The sequence below is a fragment of the Pipistrellus kuhlii genome, unplaced genomic scaffold, assembly GCF_014108245.1.
Source record: "Pipistrellus kuhlii isolate mPipKuh1 unplaced genomic scaffold, mPipKuh1.p scaffold_m20_p_2, whole genome shotgun sequence".
In the NCBI taxonomy this organism is placed as follows: Eukaryota; Metazoa; Chordata; class Mammalia; order Chiroptera; family Vespertilionidae; genus Pipistrellus; species Pipistrellus kuhlii.
The window spans coordinates 180,892,555-180,916,703 of NW_023425515.1; the positions used below are offsets into that span (position 1 = coordinate 180,892,555).

At 52.4% G+C, this 24,149-nt stretch overlaps 3 protein-coding genes across 4 annotated transcripts; 1 reads left to right on the forward strand and 2 right to left on the reverse strand.

Moving 5' to 3' along the window:
* Positions 1–39: 39 nt before the first annotated feature.
* Positions 40–1,176, reverse strand: ZNF593 (zinc finger protein 593). Its single transcript, XM_036447767.2, has 3 exons — positions 900–1,176; positions 420–482; positions 40–330 (listed from the first exon to the last, which is right to left on the reverse strand). Exons 1-3 carry the CDS (start codon positions 1,097–1,099, stop codon positions 189–191), a joined length of 405 nt encoding a protein of 134 aa, XP_036303660.1. The 5' UTR covers positions 1,100–1,176; the 3' UTR covers positions 40–188.
* Positions 1,177–1,823: 647 nt separating this feature from the next.
* On the forward strand, positions 1,824–6,742 carry CUNH1orf232 (chromosome unknown C1orf232 homolog). Its single transcript, XM_036447766.2, has 4 exons — positions 1,824–2,799; positions 4,517–4,606; positions 4,716–4,813; positions 6,080–6,742. Exons 1-4 carry the CDS (start codon positions 2,716–2,718, stop codon positions 6,402–6,404), a joined length of 597 nt encoding a protein of 198 aa, XP_036303659.1. The 5' UTR covers positions 1,824–2,715; the 3' UTR covers positions 6,405–6,742.
* A 1,099-nt stretch (positions 6,743–7,841) lies between these two features.
* Positions 7,842–11,464, reverse strand: FAM110D (family with sequence similarity 110 member D). Of its 2 annotated transcripts, none has more exons than XM_036447764.2 (2): positions 10,784–11,464; positions 7,842–8,966 (listed from the first exon to the last, which is right to left on the reverse strand). In XM_036447764.2, exon 2 carries the CDS (start codon positions 8,870–8,872, stop codon positions 8,063–8,065), a length of 810 nt encoding a protein of 269 aa, XP_036303657.1. In that variant the 5' UTR covers positions 8,873–8,966; positions 10,784–11,464; the 3' UTR covers positions 7,842–8,062. The 2 variants fall into 2 exon arrangements, with proteins under 2 accessions (XP_036303657.1, XP_036303658.1); XM_036447765.2 differs by lacking the exon at positions 10,784–11,464 and adding an exon at positions 9,095–9,121.
* Positions 11,465–24,149: the final 12,685 nt, after the last annotated feature.

Below are 24,149 nucleotides of genomic sequence, written 5' to 3' on the forward strand. Positions count from 1 at the left end.
TGGGGGAGACCTGGAGGCTAGGGAGTCAGAGGCAAGCACTCTTTATCCAGGTCCTTTATTTGAGGGGGAGGGCACCCAGAAGAGGCCATCCACTTGCAAATTCAGGGCCAAAGAAGGATGGCACAGTCTCTCCCGGCCTAGCCCTGCGTCACAGTCCATGGGCGGCCGCTCTGCCCTGCATCTTCATGTCAGGTCGACGTGTCCATCTCAGGGACCTCCGTGGATACTTCTGTGGGCACTGCCAGCCGCTTGGGGGCCACATAGGAGCCCATGCCTGCTGCCCTCTCAGCCTCTTCCTGAGTGTAGGGCTCCACGCTCAGCTGCTTTAGCCTGGGAGAGAGAAAAGGAGATGGGAGCTGCCCAGATGGGAGCCCTGTAAACAGACACCCACCCTCAACCCTCTCCTCGCTCCTTCATACCTTTTCTTGTGGTCTTTGGACCGGAAGTGGGTCTTCAGGTTGGCAGAATCGATGAAGTACCTCCTAAGGGATGAGGGGTAAGAGGAGAGTGATCAGGGAACGATGTCTCTCGGAGGTATCTAGTTCCCTGACCACAGCTTGTTCTTTATATGTATATATATATTTTTTTAATTGATTTTTTACAGAGAGAAAGGGAGAGAGAGAGAGAGCTAGAAACGTCGATGAGAGAGAAACATCGACCAGCTGCCCCTTGCACACCCCCCACCGGGGATGTGCCCGCAACCAAGGTACATGCCCTTGACCGGAATCGAACCCAGGACTTTCCAGTCCGCAGGTCCAGCCACAGCTCGTTCTTGGACGCAAACTTTGAGTCTGAAGGGCTCGGAGGCCCGCAGACCCCGCGCGCCCGGGGGCCCGGACCCCACACCCCCGTCCGGACCACGGACCCTCCTCCTCCCGAGGCGGCGCGGCGGGACTCACGCGCAGGCCAGGCAGCGATGCAGGCCGCCCCCGGGCAGGTCCGGGTCTGGCTGGGCACCCGCGTCCGGCCGGGGCCGTGAGGGAACCTGGGGCCGCAGCTCGCGGTGGATCTCGTCCAGGTCCGGCCGCCGCCGCTTCGCCTTCATCTGGCGGCCCAGAGAGTGCGCCCGGTGCGCGCCCGTCCGGCGGGAGCGGCCCATGGCCGGCGGCGGCGGAGCGCGGGGCCGGCGCCGCGGAGGAGCTCACGTGCGCGCGCTTCCGGGTTCTAAATGACGTCAGGTGACGCCAGGGGGCGGGCAGGCGCCACCGGGCTGCCGCTGATGACGTCACTTGCGCGGACCGCGTCTTGAGCGACCCCTGGCGGCCAAGTGTGTCAGTGACGGTGCCCGCTGCAGAGCCCAATGACGATGCGTCCCAACCTGAGGGCAGGGGGTGGGGGGGGCCTGCAGCGCCGCTGGAGAGGGTGGGGGTGCATGTCCTTGGGGGTTCCAGGGCGTCCCGCTTCCCCGCCCACCCCGTCCTGCACCACCTCTCAGCGTTATCCTCTGGCCCCATCTCCTCCTTGCTTGCCACATCTTCGACTTCGCGGAGGAGGAGGAGCATGTGCCCGCAACCAATGTGCGTGCCCTTGACCGGGATCGAACCTGGGACCTTTCAGTCCGCAGACCCACACTCTATCCTCTGAGCCAAACCGGTTGAGGCAGGAGGGGTATGTTTTAAGAATCTCTGGGAGGCACTGAAAAATATCAGTGAAGTGAATAAATTGATAAATGAACGAGCGTGAATAAGTTTGGGATGCCGGTCTCCATATGGCTTCCTGAGATACCTCCATTCCCTGGCAAATCCCTGCCCCTTCTCACTGCTCCTCAGTTATTCCCTTGGGTGTCCACTCCTTATCCACCCCCAGACAAATCCGTGGGGAGGTGGGAAGGGGTGTTCCTCCCCAGAGATCACAGTGCTCAGGCAGTGTCTGATGTAAGAGGGATCAGCTCCTTCCACAGAAGAGGTGCTCACAGGAGGGCCTCCCATCTCTGCCCCTGCCTCTGAGCCCTGGCCTGCCATGCGCGGGCTGGCAACAAAGGCAGAGAGAGAGACAGCCTAGGTGTTGTGTGCTCCAGAGTAGGGAGAGGGCAGAGAAGCCTCTTCCCACTCACCTGGGCCTGGTGCCTTCCAGGCGGACCAGAGGAGCTCAGCAATAATTCAGGGGCTCCAGCTCTTTGGAACTTGTTGCCAGGAAACAGGGAGACAGGCACGTGCATCCCTGGGGAGAGGAATCGGTTTCCAGCCCAGACAGGGCAGTGAAATGTAAGCCCAGGGCACTGCCTGGGGGACTCGGGACCTTCCCACTCCAGTTCACAGAGGCTACGTGGGGACATCGGGCAGGGCCCTGCTGACGGCACAGCAGGTATGGCTCTAGTCACAGGGGCGCCAATGTGGGTCCCGGGTCCAAGGATTTGGAAATGGACTCAGTGAAAGAAGAGGACTTTTCTGAAGCCATGCCAAGAGATCAAATTTAAGTACTCCTGCGAAGGAGGCCTCTGCGGGGAGATGTCGCTATTATGCTTGGCCAATATGGGTCACGGCAAGGGGCCGAGCTGGCAGGAGCCCGCTCTGTCCCACCCCCACCCTAGACTCCTTGGATCCGTTCACTTGCTGGGCACTGTGCCAGCTGGGGAGGCTGGTGCATCTTTAATGAAGTCACCAGATCCCTGGGACAGGCTCTCAGTCTTACCAAGTTCCTAAGCCAGACCCACTGGGTGCCCGCTGAGCCGCTGCCTCCCTGTACCCCGGTGCCAGGCCCGTTTCCCCTGCAGCTATGAACCAGGCCTTCTGGAAAACCTACAAATCCAAAGTGCTGCAGACCCTGGGTGGGGAATCTGAGGAGGAACTGGCAGAGGAGGTGAGTACCACCCCTGCTTGCTGAGTGGGGCAGGGGCAGGGGGGAAGCAGGTACAGAGAAGGGCAAGGGGCAGGCTCAGAGAGAAAGAGAGGGTGGGGTACGTTGTACAGAAGTAATCAGCCCCCTCAAGGATGACAAAAGGCATGGTACAGTGTCAGAAAGCCAGGACGTTCAAGAAGAAAAGACTTGGGGGAACAGCCACTATATCCAGAGGTCTCCAGGATTGCCACAGGGAGAAGATCCTTCTGGGTCCAGTGGGCAGTGGCCACACAGGTACACTCAGCTTACTTACAGCTGGGCAGAGCTGAACAGAAGGGGGATGGCTTGCCTTGAGGAGAAGTGGAGCCTCCTGATACCGGAGGTGGGAACAGAGACACTTAAAAAAAAAATATATATATATATATATGATTGATTTTTTACAGAGAGAAAGGGAGAGAGATAGAGAGCCAGAAACACTGATGAGAGAGAAACACCAATCAGCTGTCTCCTGCACACCTCCTACTGGGGATGTGCCTGCAACCAAGGTATATGCCCTTGACTGGAACCGAACCTGGAACCCTTCAGTCCACAGCCTGACGCTCTATCCACTGAGCCAAACCGGTTTCGGTGGAACAGTGACACTTTTATTTTGAGGGTCACTGACAGCATCAGAGCAGAGCCACACATGTTTATCCTGACGTTGAAAAAAACACAACAAAACTGAAAAGGCTCTGACAATTCTTACACCTAGAGGCTGTGATAAGTAACAATTGCAAAAACAGACGTGGCAGGGGCAGGAACACGCTCTGTGGTGTGTGTGTATGTGAATTAGTGTATGTCTACACAGGGCTGGGCATGTGGGTCAGGGTTAGGATTGGTGTCTGTGTGGTGTCCCCGGTGAAGGTGTATGTGCCGGTGTGAACCAGGCATAGGTGTTTTCAGGTGTGTGCCTTTGAGCAGAGTCTATGCCTGCATGGCTCTGCACAGGTTTGGCCGGTGTTCTGTTTGTTCATTGTGTGTGTGTGTGTGTGTGTGTGTGTGTGTGTACATCTGTATCTTGGTGTCTGAGGGTGGGTGGGAAGGTTTGTGTGCTGTGGGAGGGCCTCTATGCGGCTGTCTGCACAAGTGTGAATGGTATAATTGTGTGTGTGTCCTTGTATAAGTGCCTCAGTGCACAGAACCACATAGAGGTGAAGAGCAATAGCCATGTGGAGGCATGCTCATGCACAGGTGTGTCTACATCAATGTGCATGCCCATGTCCACATGTTTTTGGGTATATATGGACGTGTCTGTGGGCGGGCACATATGTGTTTCTGGAGGAATTTTTCTATAAGGTAATGTATGTGACCGGTAGCTTTGTCTAGAGCACATGTGTCAAACACAAGGCCCGCGGGCCAAATCCGTCCCGCCAGGCCTTGCAATGTGGCCCGCACTGCGCTGTCATCACTGCACTCCGCTGCGTTTCCATCACAATGACAGTTTATGACTGTTCAGTAAACCATTCGGCCCGCGATTTAGGCTGGATTTTAGATTTTGGTCCCTTCTCTGATTGAGTTCGACACCCCTAGTCTAGAGGAATACTTTTATGCATCTGTGAAGGGCATGAGAAGACTCGGTGTATGTCCAGTTCTGTGGAATTTGGGGTGCCTGGCCTAGGTGTACCAGGCTAGCAGTGGGAGAGGGGGTTCCTATGCCTTTGGGACCTCTCTCATGCTGGTGGGGGGTCTTGTGTCCCAGAGGGAGAACCCAGCTTTAGTGGAGTCTGAGACAGAGACAGCAGAACCGACCTCAGAGCCCTTCAATCCCATGTCACAGCTGGCCCGCCGGGTGAGTCCTCCCTTCTTCCAGCCCAGCCCCGGGGAGCCCGGAAGAGGCTGCTGTGGGTCCTGGGAGGAGGTGCTGTGGCCCCTCAATGACTCCCAGGCCTCCCTCCCAGGTTCAGGGGGTCGGAGTGAAAGGCTGGCTGACAATGTCATCTCTGTTTAACAAGGAAGATGAGGATAAGCTGCTGCCGCCAGAGCCCTGTGCTGACCAGTATGTGCGTGTGTGAGGGGGAGGGGGAGGTTCTGGGATGGGCCTGGGGTCGCCTTCTCTATGGCCTTTCCATATGGTCAGTTTGTCTTTCTGACCACGGAGGGTTGGGAAGGCCCCCCCCCCCCCCCCTTTCTGTTTCTCTTAGCAGGAAAGAGGCCAAATCAGTATCTCTGGGAGATTAGGTTAGTTTACAGGAGGAATTTAGCAAATGTTGGGATTGAGGCGCTAGAAGGTATTATGGCCGCTCTCTCTCTGTCCACGTGGGAGGGGTCATCTCCCTAGATTCAGGGAACTGAGCAGAGAACCTTTGGGTGTTCAAAGATTCGGATTCAGCAGGTGTGGGCTGAGGCCTGGGATCTGGATTTCAGCAAGCTGGAAGGATCCGAGGCACACCAGTTTAGCAACCAGTCTTGTGGGTCTTCGGTGCTGGAGGGTTAGGGGGCAGGACCCAGGCCTCAGTCTTCCTCCCAGCTCTCTCTCTGGCACACCCTGCTCCTCTGCCCCCTCCTCCAGCCCAGTCTGACATGCCCATATTCCTTCCTCCCCTAGGCCCCCTCACCCTCCCAGCTCTTGTCCCCACACGTATCTCCTCTACTTCTCAGCTCTTGTAGGGGCTCCCCCCAGACCTCCTCAGGCCGCATCCCCGCTCCTTGTTTGCTCTTCCCCCACATTTCCGGGCTACCTCCAAAGTCCCCCCTCCCTCCTTCCCTGAGCCTCCGATTTAGACCTTTCTCCTTCCCTTGGGGTCTCTCCACCCGTCCGTCTCCCGGGTTCCCTCATTTTGCTGGTCCCCCTTTACTCCCAGCCCAGAGCCTGACCCCAGGCCCCACCCGCCTGGGTCCCCAGGGCCCACCTTGGCTCTCCTGACCACGGCTTCCCGGACCCGTTCCTTTCCGGGATCTCCCTCCCCGTCCCTAGCCACTCGCTCGAATCCTTGGCCCTGCCCCTTTCTCAGGGCGCCGTCCCCAGCTTCCCAGACCTGGTGCCTCTCTCTGGCTTTCCTCCTCTGGCCTCTCCCCAGTCACTTTCCTTATCCCGAGACCCTGCCCCACCCGCCCCCCTTCGCGGGACGCCTGAGCCTCCCCTGGTCTCCACACCCTGACCTGCCCCGGCTCCCGGGCCCCTCCAGCCCCCCAAAAACCCCCTCCTATCCCCCCACGCCCCCACCCCCCGGGCTCCGTTACCGGCCCCAGACCCCGCCTCCCCTTCTCCGTCCGCGGCCGGACTCCAGCCCCGCCTCTGCCCTCTGATGCCGGTGTCTTGCAGCCCGCTGGCGGCGCAGGCAGCGGCGGCCGCGGAGGCAGAGGCGGCGGCGGAGGCGGCGGCGCAGCCCCAGCCGCGGGGGCTCGGCTTCTGGGACGCCTTCGCCAGCAGGTGGCAGCAGCAGCAGGCGGCCGCGGCGTCCATGCTGCGCGGCGCCGAGCCCGCCCCGGAGCGGGACCCCGAGGCCGAGGCCGGCGAGGAGGCCGCGGAGGAGGCGGCCGAGCAGCCCGGGCCGCGGGAGACCGACGCGGCGGCCGACTTCAAGTGGGGCTTCCTCACCCACAAGCTGGCCGAGATGCGGGTGAAGGCTGCGCCCAAGGGTGACTAGCCGGCCGGCCAGCCTGGGCGCCCCCTCCTCCTGTCCCACATAAAACCCTGGACCCACAGCCCGTGTGACCGCGTGGTTCTGTGTGTGGACGGTCGGGAAAGCTGCTTTTTTTTGGAGGGCAACCTCAGGGTGAGGGTCCAGCTGGGGGAATCCTTCCTGATCCCACAAACATACAGGGAGAAAATGACCAGGGACAGCCAGGGGATCCGGATGGGTTGTGTTAGATTTAGGGTACAACTTTCCAAGAAGCTGGGGGACCCCTGAGGACAGACTCCATCGCTCTGCCCAGCCTCTTTTATTGATTTCAGAGAGGAAGGAAGAGAGAGAGAGAGAGAGAGAGAGAGAGAGAGAGAGAGAGAGAGAGAGAGAGAGAGAGAGAGGCATCAATGGTAAGAATCACTGATTGGATGCCTCCTGCACACTCCTTATTGGAGATCGAGCCCGAAACCTAGGCATGTGCCTTTGGCCAGAATGCCCAGCCTCTTTTAATTTGGCAAACATTGTCTGTGGCCCTACTATGTGCTTTGTCCCTGTAGTAGGAGGCCACCGACTAACAAGAGGACTCAGACCACCAGTGGGTCCCACACAAGGTGACAAATGGAGGATCAAAATACAGGGCTGTGCTTGGGAGCTCAGAGATGAGGCCCACGGGAGAATCTAGGAATTCCTGAGGGAGGATGAACGTATATAACCTTAGAAGGATGAGTGGAGAGAAAGGACAGGGTAACCCAGGCAAAGGAAGGACCGTGAACCAAGACTCAAGGATGCAAACCTGTGAGGAAGACAGGAGACCTTGTGGTGGTCTTTGAGGGAAAGGGCAGGATGTGAGGTTTCAGGTTGGCCAAATCCTCGTTTGGACGGTCCTTGCCTTTATTATCCTCAGTTCTGGTCCAGTCCTTCCCACCGTGCGGCCAGAAGCAAACAGTAAAACTCTAGTCACGAGTGGCCCCCAGATTTCTGGAGGAGGCCCTCCCCAGAACCTCCTAAACACTCCATTCCCTCTTCCCGGCTATAGTGCGGGCCCACCTGGGGGTCGGTGAGTGGGCACTAACTGATTCGCTAATGGTTAGAGCAGCTTTCCTTCTCTGAGCGCTCCTGAGTGCGGGGAACACTCCTCCGACAGGGGCAGCGAGCACCATGAGCTTTACCGCTATTTCACACACATGATCACCGAGGGGTGCACCTGCCGTCCGGAGAGGTCAAGTGCTCACCCAAGGAGTCACCCAGCCTTGAACCCACACTCCAAAACGCACGCAAAACACACTCGCAAGCCCGTCAGGCCACCTTCCTCAACATCAACCTCAGGACTCGCTTAACCGTTTGCCTTTATTCAACAGGCTCTGAGTTCTTCGCTCCCCAGACCCGGCCTGCGCTGGGGCCGCCGTCTGCACCGGGAAGGGCCTTGGGAGTGATCTTATCCGGGAAGGGCCTTGGGAGTGATCTTGTTCGTGCGCCCACGGTCACTCGGAAAAGCCACGATCCAGCGGGGGGCGGCGGGGCTTGCCAAAAATCCACCTGCGCGCCAGAGGCGGGGCGTCACTGTTGGTGCCGGGTCCAGCCCGGCGCTGGCCCTCTGACCCTCCCCGGACGCCAGACCCCTCGGGAGCCCCCCGGACGCCGGACCCCTCGGGAGCCGGCTCCCGGGCGGCGCGGCGCGGTCACACGGCGGACTCGCGCGGCGGGCTGCGGGCGCGCTGGCAGCCGTACAGCCACTGGATGACGCGCGCGTTGCGCTCCACCACCGACACCGGGGGGCGCCCGTCCCGCGCCCCCGCCGCCTCCGAGCCGCCGCCGCCCGCGTGGTCCGAGCGGCCCGCGCCGCCTTCGCTGGAGGCCCAGTCGCTGGTGTCCCCGGAGCCCGGCGGCGGCGGCGTCCCGGGCGGGGGGCTGGCGTCGGCGCCCCAGCTCCGCGGCTGGAAGCGCTCGGCGCCCAGCACCTCCACCAGCGCGCGCTCCAGGCCGCAGTAGTTGAAGAAGCGCTCCTTCTCCGACAGCGGCAGCGAGCACGTGGGGCACAGCGCCCGCTTGCCCGCCGCGTCCGGGGCGTCCTGGGGCGCGGCCCAGCCTCCCGCCGCCGCGGGCCGCTCCGCTGGCCCCGGGCCGCTGGAGGGCGCGTCCCGGGGGGCGCCCAGGAAGAGGCGGCGCACCAGCCCCTGGCCCTTGGCGTTCTCCTTGTCCACCAGAGCCTTGCAGTCCCGCTTCTGGCGGTAGAAGATGAGGGAGTCCGGCCTGGGCAGCCGCCGGCCGCTGCCCCGACGGGCCGGCCTGGGCGTCCGGGGCGACGCGGGCCCCCCCAGCTCGTTGCAGGGGTGCGGCATGAGCGGCCCGGGCCCCCCGCGCAGCGCTGGCTCCTGGCGTCGGGCGATCACCTGGTGCGTCTTGACATACTTCGCTTTGTCCGCCTCCAGCCTCTCCACGGCGCTGGGGGTCCGGCCCCGGGATGGGGTGGAGGGAGAGGCCAGGAGCATCTTAGCAGAACCGGGCGGGACGGTGCCCCATAAGCCACCGGAGTCAGGCAGCTAGTGGCGCTGCTGAGGGCAATTGGCTGGGGCTCCCTGAGTCCTGCAGGGAAAGAGGAATGGTCAGGGGGAGAGTGGATAGCCCTGCAGGCATTCCCGGGAACAGGACCAGCCAGTCACTCCTCCCCGCCCAAGGCCGTCTGGAGGGCAGAGGCTCTGGCTGTCCCTTACCTCCATTCCTCAAAGACATGGGGCAGGATTGCCCCAATCTGGCCACAGGACCCTGCCAAGCACGCATCAGCAAGCAGGACACTTGGGAAAGGAAACGGGGCTGGTCCAGGCCCGATTCCCGAAAGTGACCTGGACCGGAAAAAATACCTCTTCCCAAACCAGCAACTTGGAGTCCAAGACAAGGAGCTTCCCAGCCACAGGCTGGCTCCAGCGGGGCCCACCCTTCCCACCGCGAGCGCCGAGGTCAGGGACATAATGGCAGTGTAGGAGGCTCCAGTCATCGGGGCCAACGGCCCTGCCCAGGCCCAGGAGGGCCATTGAGGAGGGCAGGGCGGTGATCACCAGGTCATGCCAGCCAGCCGCCTGCTGCCCACCCACTCCGTGCCCCTGCCAAGGGAACTCCAGATGCCCTTGTGTGTAAACATCCCCACCTCTGCCTCTCCATTCCACAGAGTGCGGCCCTGGCGCAGAGATGAAGGGGCTTGCTCAGGGCTTCCTGAGAATTAGGGCCTGGGACTGGGGCTCGGTCCCTTGCCTTGCATTCCAGAACTGGTTCAGGTTGGATCTCTCACTTGCCTGTCAGAACATCCCTTTTTTTCTTCCTTGTACTCCCGCTGACATACAACCAAGCAATTTCCGATAGAGATGGGGGCCTGGCCTCATTTAAAGTGTCCCTGCCATCGATTCTTCCCGAAACCTGCACTCCTGGAAACCTGCCCTCAGGGTCCCGGCCTCCTTCTCATCCTGAGACCCCGTGACCCACCTCCCGCCGCAGGGGAGAGGGGCCAGGAGGGGTTGTAAATCAAGAGCTGACAGTTTCCTTGGCAGTCACAGGATGGGCCACCCACACAGCTCAGCACTCCCCACCCCACCCTGCCGCCTCCATCCTCCATTCAGCTGAGAGGGGCACATCAGTTCTGGGGCTTAGAGGACCTAAGTCTGGAGGCAACAAAGCAACAGAACTTGTCAGGGATGAGGGGAGGGGAGCCCTGGTGATGAGCCATGAGGCAGAGACCCTGCCAACCCCACTCACACACACACACACACACACACACACACACACACACTTTCACACACACACACACACACACACACACACACTTTCACACTCACACACACACACACACACACTCCCCCCCCCCACACACACACACACACACACACACTTTCACACTCACATACACACACACACTTTCACACACTCACACACACACACATCAGCCCATAGGTGACTGGGAACCCAGGACGCAAGGGGAGTCTGACAGTGCCTGCCTTCCTGGCTCCCAAGGATGATAGCAGGCACTGGGTCATTCCAAGGTCTCGGAGGGCACTGCATTTCTCTGACCCCATGGACACCCTCACATCTCCTCAGCCCCTCCTCCTCTCCCAGCCCCTGTGCAGAGGCTATAAAAAGCCCCTAAACACAGACACCAAAATAGCCTGCCGTCCACTGCCTCTCCCCCGCCTTCGGGGCTGGCCTTGCCCGACCACAGACGTCCGCCCTAGATGCCTGGCAGGCATCCCTGCGCCCACTTTCTCCCAGCCCCGGGGTTGGTGGTCCGAGCTGTGTCCAGGCTTCTGCTCCAGATGAGGGCTGGGGAGCTGAGCTCATTAGCTTGGAGCCAGGCTCCCTGCCTTTGGATGCCTCCCCAACCCCCCATCTCAGCACTGGGCTGGGGATGCACTCACCTCGCTGTGTGGAGACTGAAGGCAGGGGTCCGAGGGCAGGTCCAGACTGAGGGCAGGAGGGACAGCAGGGACTAGAAGTAACTTTGGTGGCAGCCAAACCTCGCTCTCCACAGGAAAAGCAAAGGGAGCCTCCACCCCCCACCCCGCCCCCCAGATTAACCCTCGCCTTCCTGACCCAGAGCCTGGCCTCCATTAACTCCTTCCTGATCACAGTCTGTTGGCGAGGGCCACTAGCCGGCCCAGCGCCTTTGTGTCACAGGGGGTCACACAGGCCCTGATAGGTGAAGTGATTTGCCTGGAGGCACCGGGAGCTTGGGGCGCAGCCAGGACCCCAAACACATTCTCCCGATTCCTCAGAGGCTCGGGGTGGGGACATGCTGTTCACGTGGGGTCAGCCCCCGCTGGGCCTTGGCGAATCCTCCTGGTTGGCATAGGAAGGCAGAGCAGGGTTCTCATAACTGTGCCTTTCCCCTCCGTGCAGGCTTAGACCCGTCCCGGCCCCGGTGTGTGGGCATCCAGCCGGCCCTCCGCGGGCGAGGCCAGCACTCTGCAGCCTGAGGGTGGGGTCAGTGGCGCTGCCGGTGTTCAGGGTGAGCCTGTCCCAGCACGTCTTGGCGGGAAGGTCGCCTGGGAGCCACGGGAGGTGCCTCTGCCCAGAGTCCTCTGATGGCAAAGGGGGTTTGTCTGGCCCGAGGAAGGTGAAGGGATGATTTTGGGGTCAAGTCTAGGTCCTTTGACCTCCTTCCTCCTCTGTCCCAAGGAGGGGGCTTCTAGAGCGGGCAGGGTTCCTGGTCTGGCACCTCATCGTCTCCCCTGGCAGGTAACCTCTGTAGTGCCCAGAATTCAAAGACCAATTTCCTGCCAAGGGTTCTCGCCCTCCTCTGCCTGGCCTCTTTCCCTCCTTTCTAGCACTTTTTAACATTTGCAAAACACGTTCATACCAGTGCTCTCCAGTCTCCTCTGTCTCTCCCAGGGACCCCAGACAGGGCGACCAGCGGGGTAAGGAAACCGGATGAGAGAGGGGAGAGACTTGCCCCAACCCAACTCTAACCCCAAACCACCCCTTCGGGCACCCTCTGCCTGTCAGGTGAGGAATGGGTCTGAGAACCAGAAGGCCCATCCCCTGGTAAGAGATTTTTATTACCTAGCAAGGATTATTACTATTTTGTCCGTGACCGTTTCATAAGGTGCTGTTACTTTACAAGAATGCGTCCATGTACTTTGTCCCAATTCATCCTCAGGACAATCTCAGGCGGGCAGGTTTTCTTATTCTTCCCGTCTGACAGCGGAAGAGACTGAGTCTCAGAGAGGGAACATGACTGATCCAAGCTCACATGGTTAGGAATGATAGCTAACGTTTGTTGAGAGATCAATAAATACGAGGCACTGTTCTGAGCATTTCAAACGATGAACACATGTAATTCTCAAAACAACCAAATGGAGTGGGTACTTTCACTCTTCTAACGTTATAGATGAGGCAACCCTGAGATCTGGCCACGAAGGGGTTAAGCTTGGAGGCTGGGCAGGGCCCAGCTGGGATGCTGTCAATGGCAGGAAACCTGGCCTGTGAAGGAGGGGGAGGATGGGGCTGCTGTGTCTGGCTCCTGACACAACCCCCATCCTTTTGGCCTTAAAGGAGCATCCGGGTTGGGTGGAAGGGCAGGGGCCCCTTTCTCTTCTCTTGTTTAGGGACCAAAGGCAGATGCTGGGCTACAGAAAGGGGACCGCAGGTGCCGCCTGGGGGCAGCCCCCAGTCCGTGAGGTGACCGGAAGTGACCCGGCTCCCTGCCTGAGTATTCTGTTAGGGGTGAGGGAGCCGCAGACTCACCCTGAGGGAGGGCCAGCTGCTCTGCTCTCAGGAGCCTGAGGAGGAGGGTGGTCACGGAGCCTTTCAGGGGATCTCTGTCTGGGATGCCAGGGGCACAGACCCTCTATCAGGTCCTGGTGGAAAGGTCAAACTGGATTGGCTTCCCGGGTGAGAGAGGCTTGAAAGAGTGAGGGGGGATGGGGGGATGATTAGGGGGAGCTGCAGTGGCCTGCACACACACACACACACACACACACACACACACACACACCGTCTCTTGGCCACACTTGCTGTGACTGGATCATCTGTCTTTCTGGTCATGGGTCCCCAAGGAGATCCTTAAAGTGGCTCTTTCCGGCCCTAGAGCCAGGGCCTGGGGGGTTGGGGGGGGGGGTCTGAGAGATGTTTCCTTCCTGCTTTGGAGCTCATTCCCGAATCACCCTGAGGATCAATGGGAACAGGCCTGAGTCAGAACTGGCTCCTGGAGGAGAGGTTGGTGGGTCAGGGAGCCCTTCAGATCCAGCCTCAGATATCCGGGACCTGCATTGTCACAGGGGAGAAAGGTGTTAACCCTCACCGGGCAGCCCCTTGCCATAGCCACCCACACCTCTGCCCACCTCTGGTTCTGATCCTAGTCTACCACCACTGGCTGTGTGGTCTTGAGCAAGAACTTAACCGCTCCGAACTTCCTTCTGTGTAGACCGGCAGAGAAGAGAAAGCACCTGATGCTTCAGGGGATCCAAATGTTAGATGAGTCTGGCCAGCATGGCTCAGTGGTTAAGCGTCAACCTATGAACTAAGAAGTCACGGTTCAGCCGAAACCGGTTTGGCTCAGTGGATAGAGCATCAACCTGTGGACTGAGAGGTCCCAGGTTCGATTCCGGTCAAGGGCATGTACCTTGGTTGCAGGCACATCCCCAGTGGGGTGTGTGCAAGAGGCAGCTGATCAATGATTCTCTCTCATCGATGTTTCTAGCTCTCAATCCCTCTCTCTTCCACTCTGAAAAAAATCAATACAATATATTTGGAAAAAAACAACAAAAAAAAGAAGCCACGGTTCAGTGGTTCAGTTCCCCGTCAGGGCATGCCCAGCTTGCGGGCTCAATCCCCAATGTGGGGCATGCAGGAGGCAGCTGATCAATGAATCTCTCTCATCATTGATGTTTCTGTCTATCCAACTCCCTTCCCCTCTATAAAAATAAAATCAATAAATATATTTTTAAAAAATGCTAAGAACAGCCGAAACAGGTTTGGCTCAGTGGATAGAGCGTCAGGCTGTGGACTGAAGGGTCCCAGGTTCGATTCCGGTCAAGGGCATGTACCTTGGTTGCGGGCACATCCCCAGTAGGGGGTGTGCAAGAGGCAGCTTATCAATGATTCTCATCGATGTTTCTAACTATCTATCCCTTTCTCTTCCTCTCTGTAAAAAAACAATAAAAATATATTTAAAAAAACAATGCTAAGAACAATGTTAGATGTATCTGATCTTAGCTCTTGCCCTCCGCCAACACTGTCCTGACAACTCTGGCCTAAATCTTTTTAAACATTTTTTTATTTTTTATTCCCACAGTCTCACTCTCAGCTGTTATCAACAAACCATTCTGAACACTGCCCTGTGGCCTGGGGTCAGCAGATGGGCTTTGCTCCAGGGAGCTCAGCCCGCCTGGGGTGGAGGTGGGGGCAGCCGAGGTGTGAAGGACTGATCACAACTTCAGTGAGAGCAGGGCTGCTGAGACAGCGACACGGAAAGCAGGGGCGTGGGGAGGGGGTGTTTATTCTGTTGGGTGGAGTCGGAAGCTTTCAAAGAGGAGAGGGTATCTAGGCCTGGGAGGGATTTCTGATGGGGTGGGTTGGGGTGGGTTTTGGGGGTTGGAGGGCAGAGGGTAGGGGAATTGGGGGGGGGGATAGTGAGAGCAATAGGTCTAGAGGACAGCAGGAGCCAGAGGCTCAGGAGGGGGCTGCTGGGTGGGGGCTCAGGAGGGCTTAGAGAGAAGATGGGGTACAGAGAAGGGAGGGGTTTTGTGAGCTCAGTGAGGTGATGGGGACCTGAGAAAAGGTCCTGAACGAGGGAAGGGGGCTCAAGGCCACCGGTGGTTCAGAGAGAGGGAGGGGCTCCGGCCATAAGAGGAGCCCTCGCTGGCCACGTGTGGGTCCTCAGAGAGATGAGAGCAGCCATCCTCTCAGCCAGGGCTTTCCGTTTCGGAAAGAATTTCAGCCACAACAATAGCCTGGCTCCACTCTCCCTCTGAGGGGCGGCTGGGGCAGAGCCAGGTGCCCAGCACCCACTGCGCAGTGGCCACTGCGGGCGGGTGGGCGGGGCCAGGAGGAGTGGCCAGAGAGAGAGGAGGGGGCAGTGGGTGGTGAAGAGGCAGATATCATTAACCTTTTTCCCCGGAGCACCTAGTATGAATAAAATAGATGGGGTTGCTCAGCCGGTGTGGCTCAGTGGTGGAGCGTTGACCCATGAACCAAGAAGTCGCTGGTTCTATTCCCAGGTCAGGGCACATGCGGGGGGTGTGGGCTCAGTCCCCAGTGGTAGGCATGCAGGAGGCAGCAGATAGATGATGTTTCTCTCTGATGGATGTTTCTATCTCTGTTCCTCTCCCTTCCTCTCTAAAACATCATTGAAACTTATTTTAAAAAATAGATAGGACTTCTACTGTTCCCATAACAAAACCAACTACATCTGTTGTTTACTATGTGCTAAGCACTTTGCTAAGTGCTTTCTGCTCAGTGCCTCACTCACTTCAGACAAAATTCTATGTGAGGTGGGTGAGAAAGCAGGCGGAGAAGGGTGGGTGACTCACCGAGCCTCACACAGCGTGTGGATGGGGCACTGGGGCTCCAGAGCTCGGCTCTTAGCCAACGACTCACCTGCCACCGCAACTGCTCCCCAGGCCTGGCTGGAGCGAGTCCCCTCTCACCACCCGCCGGCCTTTCTGCCTGGCTTGCTCTGTTGCTCCCGTGCTGGATGGAAGCAAGAATTGGAACAAGAGGGACCTCAGCTCGGTCCTTGCTCCAGTCCTTGTCACCTGCACGTCCATCACCACATCTTCATCAACTCCATCATCTCCATTTTCCACCGCTGTCTTCGTTGACATGCCTTTCGATGGAGTACAAGGAACAGGAAGCATCCAATCTAGTCTTAGTAAAACACCTGGAGAAGAAGCGAGGCTTTTTCAGGGAATGTGGGGGCAGGGGATCTGCCTCCTGTCTTGACAGCTACACTTTCATATGGAGGTGCCGAAAAATGTTTAGATTTTTTAGATTCTTTACACAGAGAAAGTCGTCAAAATACCAAAGACGACTCAGTCTACTTATCACTAAGCACGCATGGGTGTTTTATTAAAGGGCCAGCAGTGTTGAATGAGTAAGAAGATAAAGATGTAAATAATTCATAAGTGATTACACCATTATCCCATCAAATCTATTTTTCTTCCTTTATTTCAGCAAAATTGCTAACTGTCAGAGGGAGAGGTGGAGCCAGGCTATTGTGGCTGAAATTCTTTCCTATAATTAAGGTTTCACATAATGTGCATTCTACTGATAGAAATGCCTCGTTAAATAACCTCTCTTTAGTCTGTGTTTTATTTTCAGTTATTTTATTTGAATTATTTATTTTTAAAAATATTTTTATTGATTTCAGAGAGGATGGAATAGGGAGAGAGAGATAGAAATATCCATGATGAGAGAGAATTGGGGATTGGCTGCCTCCAGCAAGGATCCAGCCCACAACCCAGGCATGTGCCCTGATCAGAATCGAACCTGGGATCTTTCAGTTCTCAGGCTGATGCTCTATCCACTGAGCCAAATTGGCTAGGGCTTATTTTTAGTTTTTTAAAATTTCAATGTGGTGAAACTTTACTCTACTGAGGTGGTAGCAACTAGAATTGAAAATAAAATTCTGAAAGCAACATTTACATTAGAGATGAACTATGAATGTTACATAACATGTTCAAACATTTAAATGGGGTGTATATGATAAGTTATCGTTAACAACAGAAAATATTACAATATATTTTAATGGCATCATGTGAATCCCTACTTCTTACCTCACCATTTTCACCATCTCCTAAAGCCATTGGCACCATGCTTCTTGCATATTGCACCTAAATTTACAAATAAAATATATTGCCCTAACTGATTTTGCTCAGGGATAGAGCATCAGCCTAAGGACTGAAGGGTCCCAGGTTCGATTCCAGTGAGGGCATGTACCTTGGTTTCGGGCACATCCCCAGCCTATGGATGTTTCCCTCTCATCAATGGTTCTAACTCTCTAACCCTCTCCCGTCCTCTCTGTAAAAAAAATCAATACAAATATATTTAAAAAAATAAAAAATATATCGTTTAATAATGCCGCATGACCCTCAGCCATTCTATGCTACTATTGCAAATACTATGCTGCACATCGGAACATAAAATGAAGCAAGAAAATGGACACTGGCGCTTGCTGGGGAACAATAGTGCCTTGTGCAGGAATCTCCGGCATTCCTGCTCTCTGAGAAGAAGGACTGGACAAGTTAATTAATTTGCCTCTTCTCTTACCTAAGCGCTTTCACCACTGAGTGTTCCCCGCACTCCACACGGTAGCTGTTGGCAGCAGCACGAACTTCATGACATCTGTATGCAGTCATCTCATTTTGAGGATTCAGGGCAAGAGGTGGGGAGACGTGTTTGTTTGGCTCATCAGGAGATTCGAACCTGGGACAAATCTTGTTTAGTGATACTGTGAGATCTGAGGTCAACCACGTACTCTTTAGAGACTGCCCTAACAAGACTGTGGGGTTAGGTGAACTTGGCACTTCGTGGCACAGTTCCCCAAATTACCCCACCCTGTCCTATTATGACCGCAGGAAGCAAGTCTGTGGAACTGAGGGGAGGTCGAGACTCCGTTTGGGAAGTGCTTTACCCAAGGACAATGCCACTCTGATTGTGTTTGGGCAAGGTGTTCTAGGTCCATCCACCAGAGGGCAGGCTTTATCCTTCCAGAAGCCTTCCTGATCCGCTTTTCTCTGCGGGCTCTTTCCTCCGCTCTGGTAGCCAAGGGCCCTCAACTTAGCTCTGTGGTTCCACCTGGTGACCGCTCCCAGGGTTCTTTACTTTGACCCTCGGGGCTTGGTAATGCCAGTTAACCCGTAAGAGCAGTACATCCTTTCACATCCTTTCATTTATTTGGCGGGGCTGACCAGCAGCCCCTGGGCGATGGATGAACAGACTGTTTTAATATATATATTAAAACTACTGGGGATGTGCCCGCAACCAAGGTACATGCCCTTGACCGGAGTTGAACCTGGGGCCTTTCAGTCCACCTGGGACCTTTCAGTCTGCAGGCCGACGCTCTATCCACTGAGACAAACCGGTTTCAGCATGTTTTAACATGCATTTTTGTGGAAGACAAGGCTAAGGCATTACTTGGCTATTGTTGCCAAGTAGTTTTGTTTTTCTGCCTTCTTTGGCTTTTATTGTCACAATAGCTTGAACTAAAATTAACCTTTAGATACAATCAGCAGGGTAAGCATTCTTGAGAAAGAATATGCTTTTACAAGGTTGGGTCTAAAAGACGAAATATAGAGATTCTAGAAAAGCGCCCTGGGGGACTCGGACTTGATTGGAAAAGCCGAGGTAGGGCTGCCCCTCAGAGCCCCTCAGAGGTCCCCTGCCTTTCAGAGAATCCCCCTTACAGACTTTCCAGCCAAGTCCTGGGCTTCCCCACACATTTATATTTTTTTCTTATTAGTTTATGAATGTTATTCTCATTTGGTTTGCAAAGCAACTTGGAAAAATAATTATGGCCACTTTTTAGAAGTGGTAACTGAGGTGAAGTGGCTTCACCAAAATCACATGGTCCATTCCCCTGCTGCTGCTGCTACTATCACTGACATCTGTTCAGTACTTGCCGTGGGCCAAGGGTGATGTTAACGGTTAATTTATTTAATTTCACAGTAATTAAGACAGTGACGTATTTATATAGGGAAAGACATAGGTGACTGGACATAGAGAGCTTATTCATTGCAAGGTTCAAATCCCCCATGTCCTTACTGAAGTTTTGTTTGCTTTTTTGATCTGTCAGTTACCAGGAGAGGTGTGTTAAAATATCCCACGATGGCATGGCAGATTTGTCCATTTCTCTCTGACATTTGAGGCTGTGTTATTAGATTTGACATGTTATCTCTCTGGTGAATTGCCCTTATCATTGTATAGTGACCCTCTTTACTCTAATGATGCTTTTTGCTTTAATATAGCTATTCATCCTTCTCCCCTCGCAGTGTCTCTTTTTCCAAACTTTGTCCATCTGTGTTCTTACGTTTTCGATTGGTCTTTGTGAACAAAACAGCACTGGATTTTATTCGATTAGCTTCGAACTGGAGAATTTAGCTCATTCATTGAGATCAATACATTTTTATTTATTTCTGTCATCTTACAATGTGCTTTATGTTTGCTGTACTTTCCTGCCCCCACTCCCCTTTAAAAACATTTAAAAGTATATATATATTTTTATTTATTTCAGAGAGGAAGGGAAAGGGAGAGTTAAAAACATCAATGATGATCGATTGGTGTCTCTTGTATGCCCACTACTGGGGTCTGAGTCTGAAATCAAAATCCAGGCATGTGCCCTGACTGGGAATGGAATTGTGGCCTCCTGGTTCACAGGTCAATACTCAACCACTGAACTATACAGGCCTGGCATTTTAAACATTTAAAAAATTTATTTTTCTTCCCAACCCCTTATTCATTTGGAAGTTAACCATCTGTCTTCTAATGGTTACCTCAGCAGTTCTAACCTAATGATTAGTTTGTCTACTGAGTTTTCAATTTCAATTAGCATATCTTTTCATTTTCAGAAATTGTATTTGGTTCTTTTTTCAAACTTACTAGTTCCCACGCAGTATCAAGCTTCTCTTCATTTCTTTAAACATATTAAACAAGGTTATTTTATACTGTATGTCTGGTAATTTCTGTATCTTTGAAGGTCTGTTTCCACCGTCTCTCGATTCTACTTGTTCTCTCTCATGGTGCCTTATTACGTTATATGTTTTTAACACGTTAAGCACCAAGCCTGTCTTGCCTTCTTTTTTGTTTATTCCACGATATCCGATTTCATCGATATGCTTGCTGCACCAGTGACAGACCGGTCTGGATGGGAAGAATAGTGTCAGCCACTGGTGACTGACATGATACTTAACGTGTTAAAAAGATGTTTTTTATTGATGAGAGAGAGAGAGAGAGAGAGAAACATCAAGAGAGAAACATCATTGATCAGCTGTCTCCTATACGCCTCCCACTGGGGATTGAGCCCGAAACCCAGGCTGGGCCGACTGGGAATTGGACCATAACCTCCTGATTCATAGGTTAACACTCAACCACTGAGCCATACCGGACAGGCAGAATCATTGAATTTTAGAGGTGGAAGGATTCTTGGAAGTTATACTTAGTGCTGACAGTAATTAATTATATGAAAATCAAAGACATCAGTCTATTGAACCCTTTTGGTCCTATATCCTTGAAAGAAATCCTAAAGTCAGAAGTTTCTCCTCTAAGGACTGGATCTAGGATAAAAGATAAGTGCAAAAAACATGTCACTTAACACCCCCACTTTTTCTAACACCACTTCTTCAAAAATGACTTCTGCACATGGGCCACGAAGTTTCAATCGCACTGCACATGGTATTTTGTGGAAGAGCCACACTCAAGGGGCCAAAGAGCCGCATGTGGCTCGTGAGCCACGGTTTGCCGACCACTGGACTAGAAGAACCAGTGTTTCCCCCATCCACTGGTACTAACATCACTGGAGGGGTTGAGGGCCCACAGATCTCACATAGCTTTGGGAAACCCTGTCTGCTAAACTGGAAAACACAGGCTGAGTCAAACCTCTGGAGCAGACTGGTTAGTTTGTGAGCCAGCTGGAGAAGGATCAGATCCCCTGCAAACACACGTAGCTGTGTTCTGACATGTAGACCTAGACAAGAATGGGTACTTTCCAGTAGACAACCAGTCAACTCCAGCTTACCTTGGGCTAATCTCTGATTTAGCTTCTGAATCCCTTTGGTGTTCTTTCTTTACTTTTCAACATCTGCTCCATTTATCCTGTACCCAAAGTTTTCATGCAATGGTTCCTTATCTATACTAGTAAATGGTAATATGCTAATTAGACCGGATAGATTGAACTTCTGGTCATCTGGTCCTCCTTTGGGACAAAGGCACGGTGGCGGGAGCTGAGGCAGAGGCGGTTAGGGGCGATCAGGCAGCCAGGCAGAGGGATTGGGGTGCTCAGGCAGACAGGCAGGTGAGCAGTTAGAAGCCAGCAGTCCCTGATTGTGAGAGGATGTCTGACTGCCAGTTTAGGCCCAATCCTGGGATTGGGTCTAAATCAGCAGTCAGACATCCCCTGAGGGGTTCCATATTGGAGAGGGTGCAGGCTGGGCTGAGGGGATCCCCCCCTTGCACAATTTTGTGCACTAGGCCTCTAGTGCAACTATAATAGTGGGTCTTAAAATGGTGGAAATAGTTGTTCAAAGGTCTTTTGAACCTTTTCAAGAATATGAGAAAAGCCTTAGCTGGTTTGGCTCAGTGGATAGAAGGTCTGTCTGCTTGTACTGAGGGGTCCCAGATTTGATTCCAACCAAGGGCACATGCCCAGGTTGCAGGCTCAAGTCTGTTTCCTGATTTCAAAGTCTGTGTCCTTTCCCTCTGTCTCTGAAACAATTGTCTAGGTAGTCTTTAGCTCCAATGTACATACATTTTTTCTTTAAATAAAATTTTACTGAAGTATACATACCTACAAGAAAATATATAAATTGTAAGTGCAGCTTGATGAATTTTTACATTATAAATATACCTGTCTAACCAACCCCCAGATCAAGAAACAAAACAAGCCTGGCAGGTGTGGCTCAGTGGTAGAGTGTTGACTTATGAACCACAAGGTCATGATTCAATTCTCAGTCAAGACACATGCCTGTGTTTCGGGCTGAATCCCCAGTGAGGGGTGTGCAGGAGGCAGCTGATCAATGATTCCCTCTCTCATCATTAATGTTTCTCTCTCTCTCTCTCTGTCTCTCCCCCTCCCTTCCTCTCTGAAATCAATATATATATATATACTAAAAAAAAGAAGCAGCAACTGCAAAACATACTCTCTGGTGTATTTAAGATCTTGCTCCTCAGCATATGTCCAGTTTGGCTCAAATAAACTCATAAAAATTTTCTACAGGTTTGACATTTCTCACATTGACATATATATTATCTCTGACTCTTACAAAAGCCCTAAACTGTAAATATCTCCATTTTACAGATAGGGGAACTAAGGCTCAGAATCAAGTGACTTGTCCAATACCACACAATTAATTATGTAGGTGTCTGCAAAAGCTAGTATTCAATATGAGATTTGCTTCACCAAAACACGTGCTTTTGCTACTAAGCACGATGCCTTTGGCAACAGCAAGTTGCTTAACTTCTGTTCAGGACAAGCTAAACTTGAAATACTAGGGCTGAACAGGAAATGAAATTGTGAAGTCAAACAAAAGCCCAGGCGTCTTTTAAAAAACCCCACACATAGGATTTTTCTAACCAATGAAAAATCATTGCAAAAGGGAAAGTACTACCTTTGAAAGACGCACTTTGCCCTCAAGAGGTGTGGCCAGTAGGCTTCCTCCAGTAGGAGCTATTATCTAACCACAAACCAACTGTCTATCATTACACTGCACTTTAGCAGACACCTATGATTGGCCAACGAGAGCAGCTTTTGAATTCAAAGAAAAGATCCAAATAACCACAGGTTATTACTCCAGTGAGGAAGATAAAGCTTTGTTGTTAGAGGAAACTCCAACTGGGGTCAGAGATTAGGCACTCAAGCCCTGTAGTAGGGTAAAACTATTACCTCGCTAACTGGTGTTATTACTAGAAAATTCATCAAATCAGCCCTTATTTTAAGTAAAACCTATTGAAAAGATATGCAAAACCTTATGAAGTCATTTTGTAAACTGCAAAGGATTACAAAAAGGCTAGTAATACAAATATTTATAGTTTAAGAGTCAATTTAACACATTAATCTTTAAAGAGAAAGTAAAACTTGCTTGTCTGTAAAATTTGCTTGACTATATCAGGAGTGGCAGAGTCAGAAGCAGCCACAATTCCTGATGCCTTCTTTCCTACTCATCACTAATCACATGTAAAGTTAATGTTCCTGTCTCCCATTTTCCCTCTGCTGTTCCTCTGCTTTCCTTATCTGGAGAAGACATACATAACAAAACCTATAAAGGAGAGAAAAAAGTGAACCAGATGACTTTATGAAAAAGAAACCATGGTCTCAAGTTATAGACAGAAAAACTGCATTTTCTTTCTTTCATTCTGAGTCTGGAATGAATGATCAGCTTAATAAATAGAAAGATAAATGAAAAAATTTTCAGCCCCACCAATTGGATCAGTTGGTATCTGGGCATCAGGTTTCATCCCCAGTCAGGAAGTATACAGAAGGCAACTGGCTGATCTTTCTCTTTCTCCCTCTCTCTAAGCATGTCCTTGGGTGAAGATTAAAAAATATAGAGCCCTAGCTGGTTTGGCTCAGTGATAGAGCCTCGGCCTGAGGACTGAAGGATCCTGGGTTCAGTTTGGTCAAGGGTACATGACGGGTTGCAGGCTTGATCTTCAGTAGGGGGCATGCAGGAGGCAACCAATCAATGATTCTCTCTCATCATTTAGTTTCTATCTCTTTCTCCCTTCCCCTTTTCTCTGAAATCAATAAAAAATATTTTTTTTAAAAAAATATATATATACACACATATATATACAAGTTCCTCTGACAAATTCCGCAAAATAGGAAGCACTAAAATTTTAGAGAAGTTAAAATGCTGAAAAGAACTTTATAATTCAATCATATTTCCCTCAGCAATAGCTTCTAATATAGAAAGTTTAATCAATAGATAAGGCTGAAAATGACAACATTTTAAATTTTATACCCTGTATTACATTCATTAAATGAAGCAATATGGAACTACTCAGAGAGCCACTAAACCAGTAATGTAGAGCATTCAGAGTTGTTTTTGTTGAAACTCACTTTATTAAAAAAAAAGTCATGAACAATAAATTACAATCATTTCCCCCCCTTTTATAAATTCTTCATAAAATATATTTGACAATTTTAAAAGAAAAGTTCAAAAGTTGCTTTCATTTTTGAAGTGCTGATGACTTATTTTTTGACCATTTTGTCATGCTGGTGAGTTATTTTGTAGCTGCTACAATAGTTTGATCAACATTTTACAGTTAAAAACAACAACAAAGAGGAAAAAACAGACCAGCAGAAAAACTATTCAGTGTGCTATTTATCTGACACTTAACACTTACTTCATCATAATGATAAAGTATCCCTTAGCACCAAAAAATCTACAGGAACCCCATCTTTCTAAGTGACAACTAGTCCAAAATAACATTCTAGGAACTAACTGTACAACTCCATATTTTAACTGGTCACAGCTGCCTACAAGCTTATTTTAAATATTTGGTCTTTTTTTAATTAAGACAAATTTCATAAAACACTATAAAATCATGGCAAGAGACTCTATGAAGAAT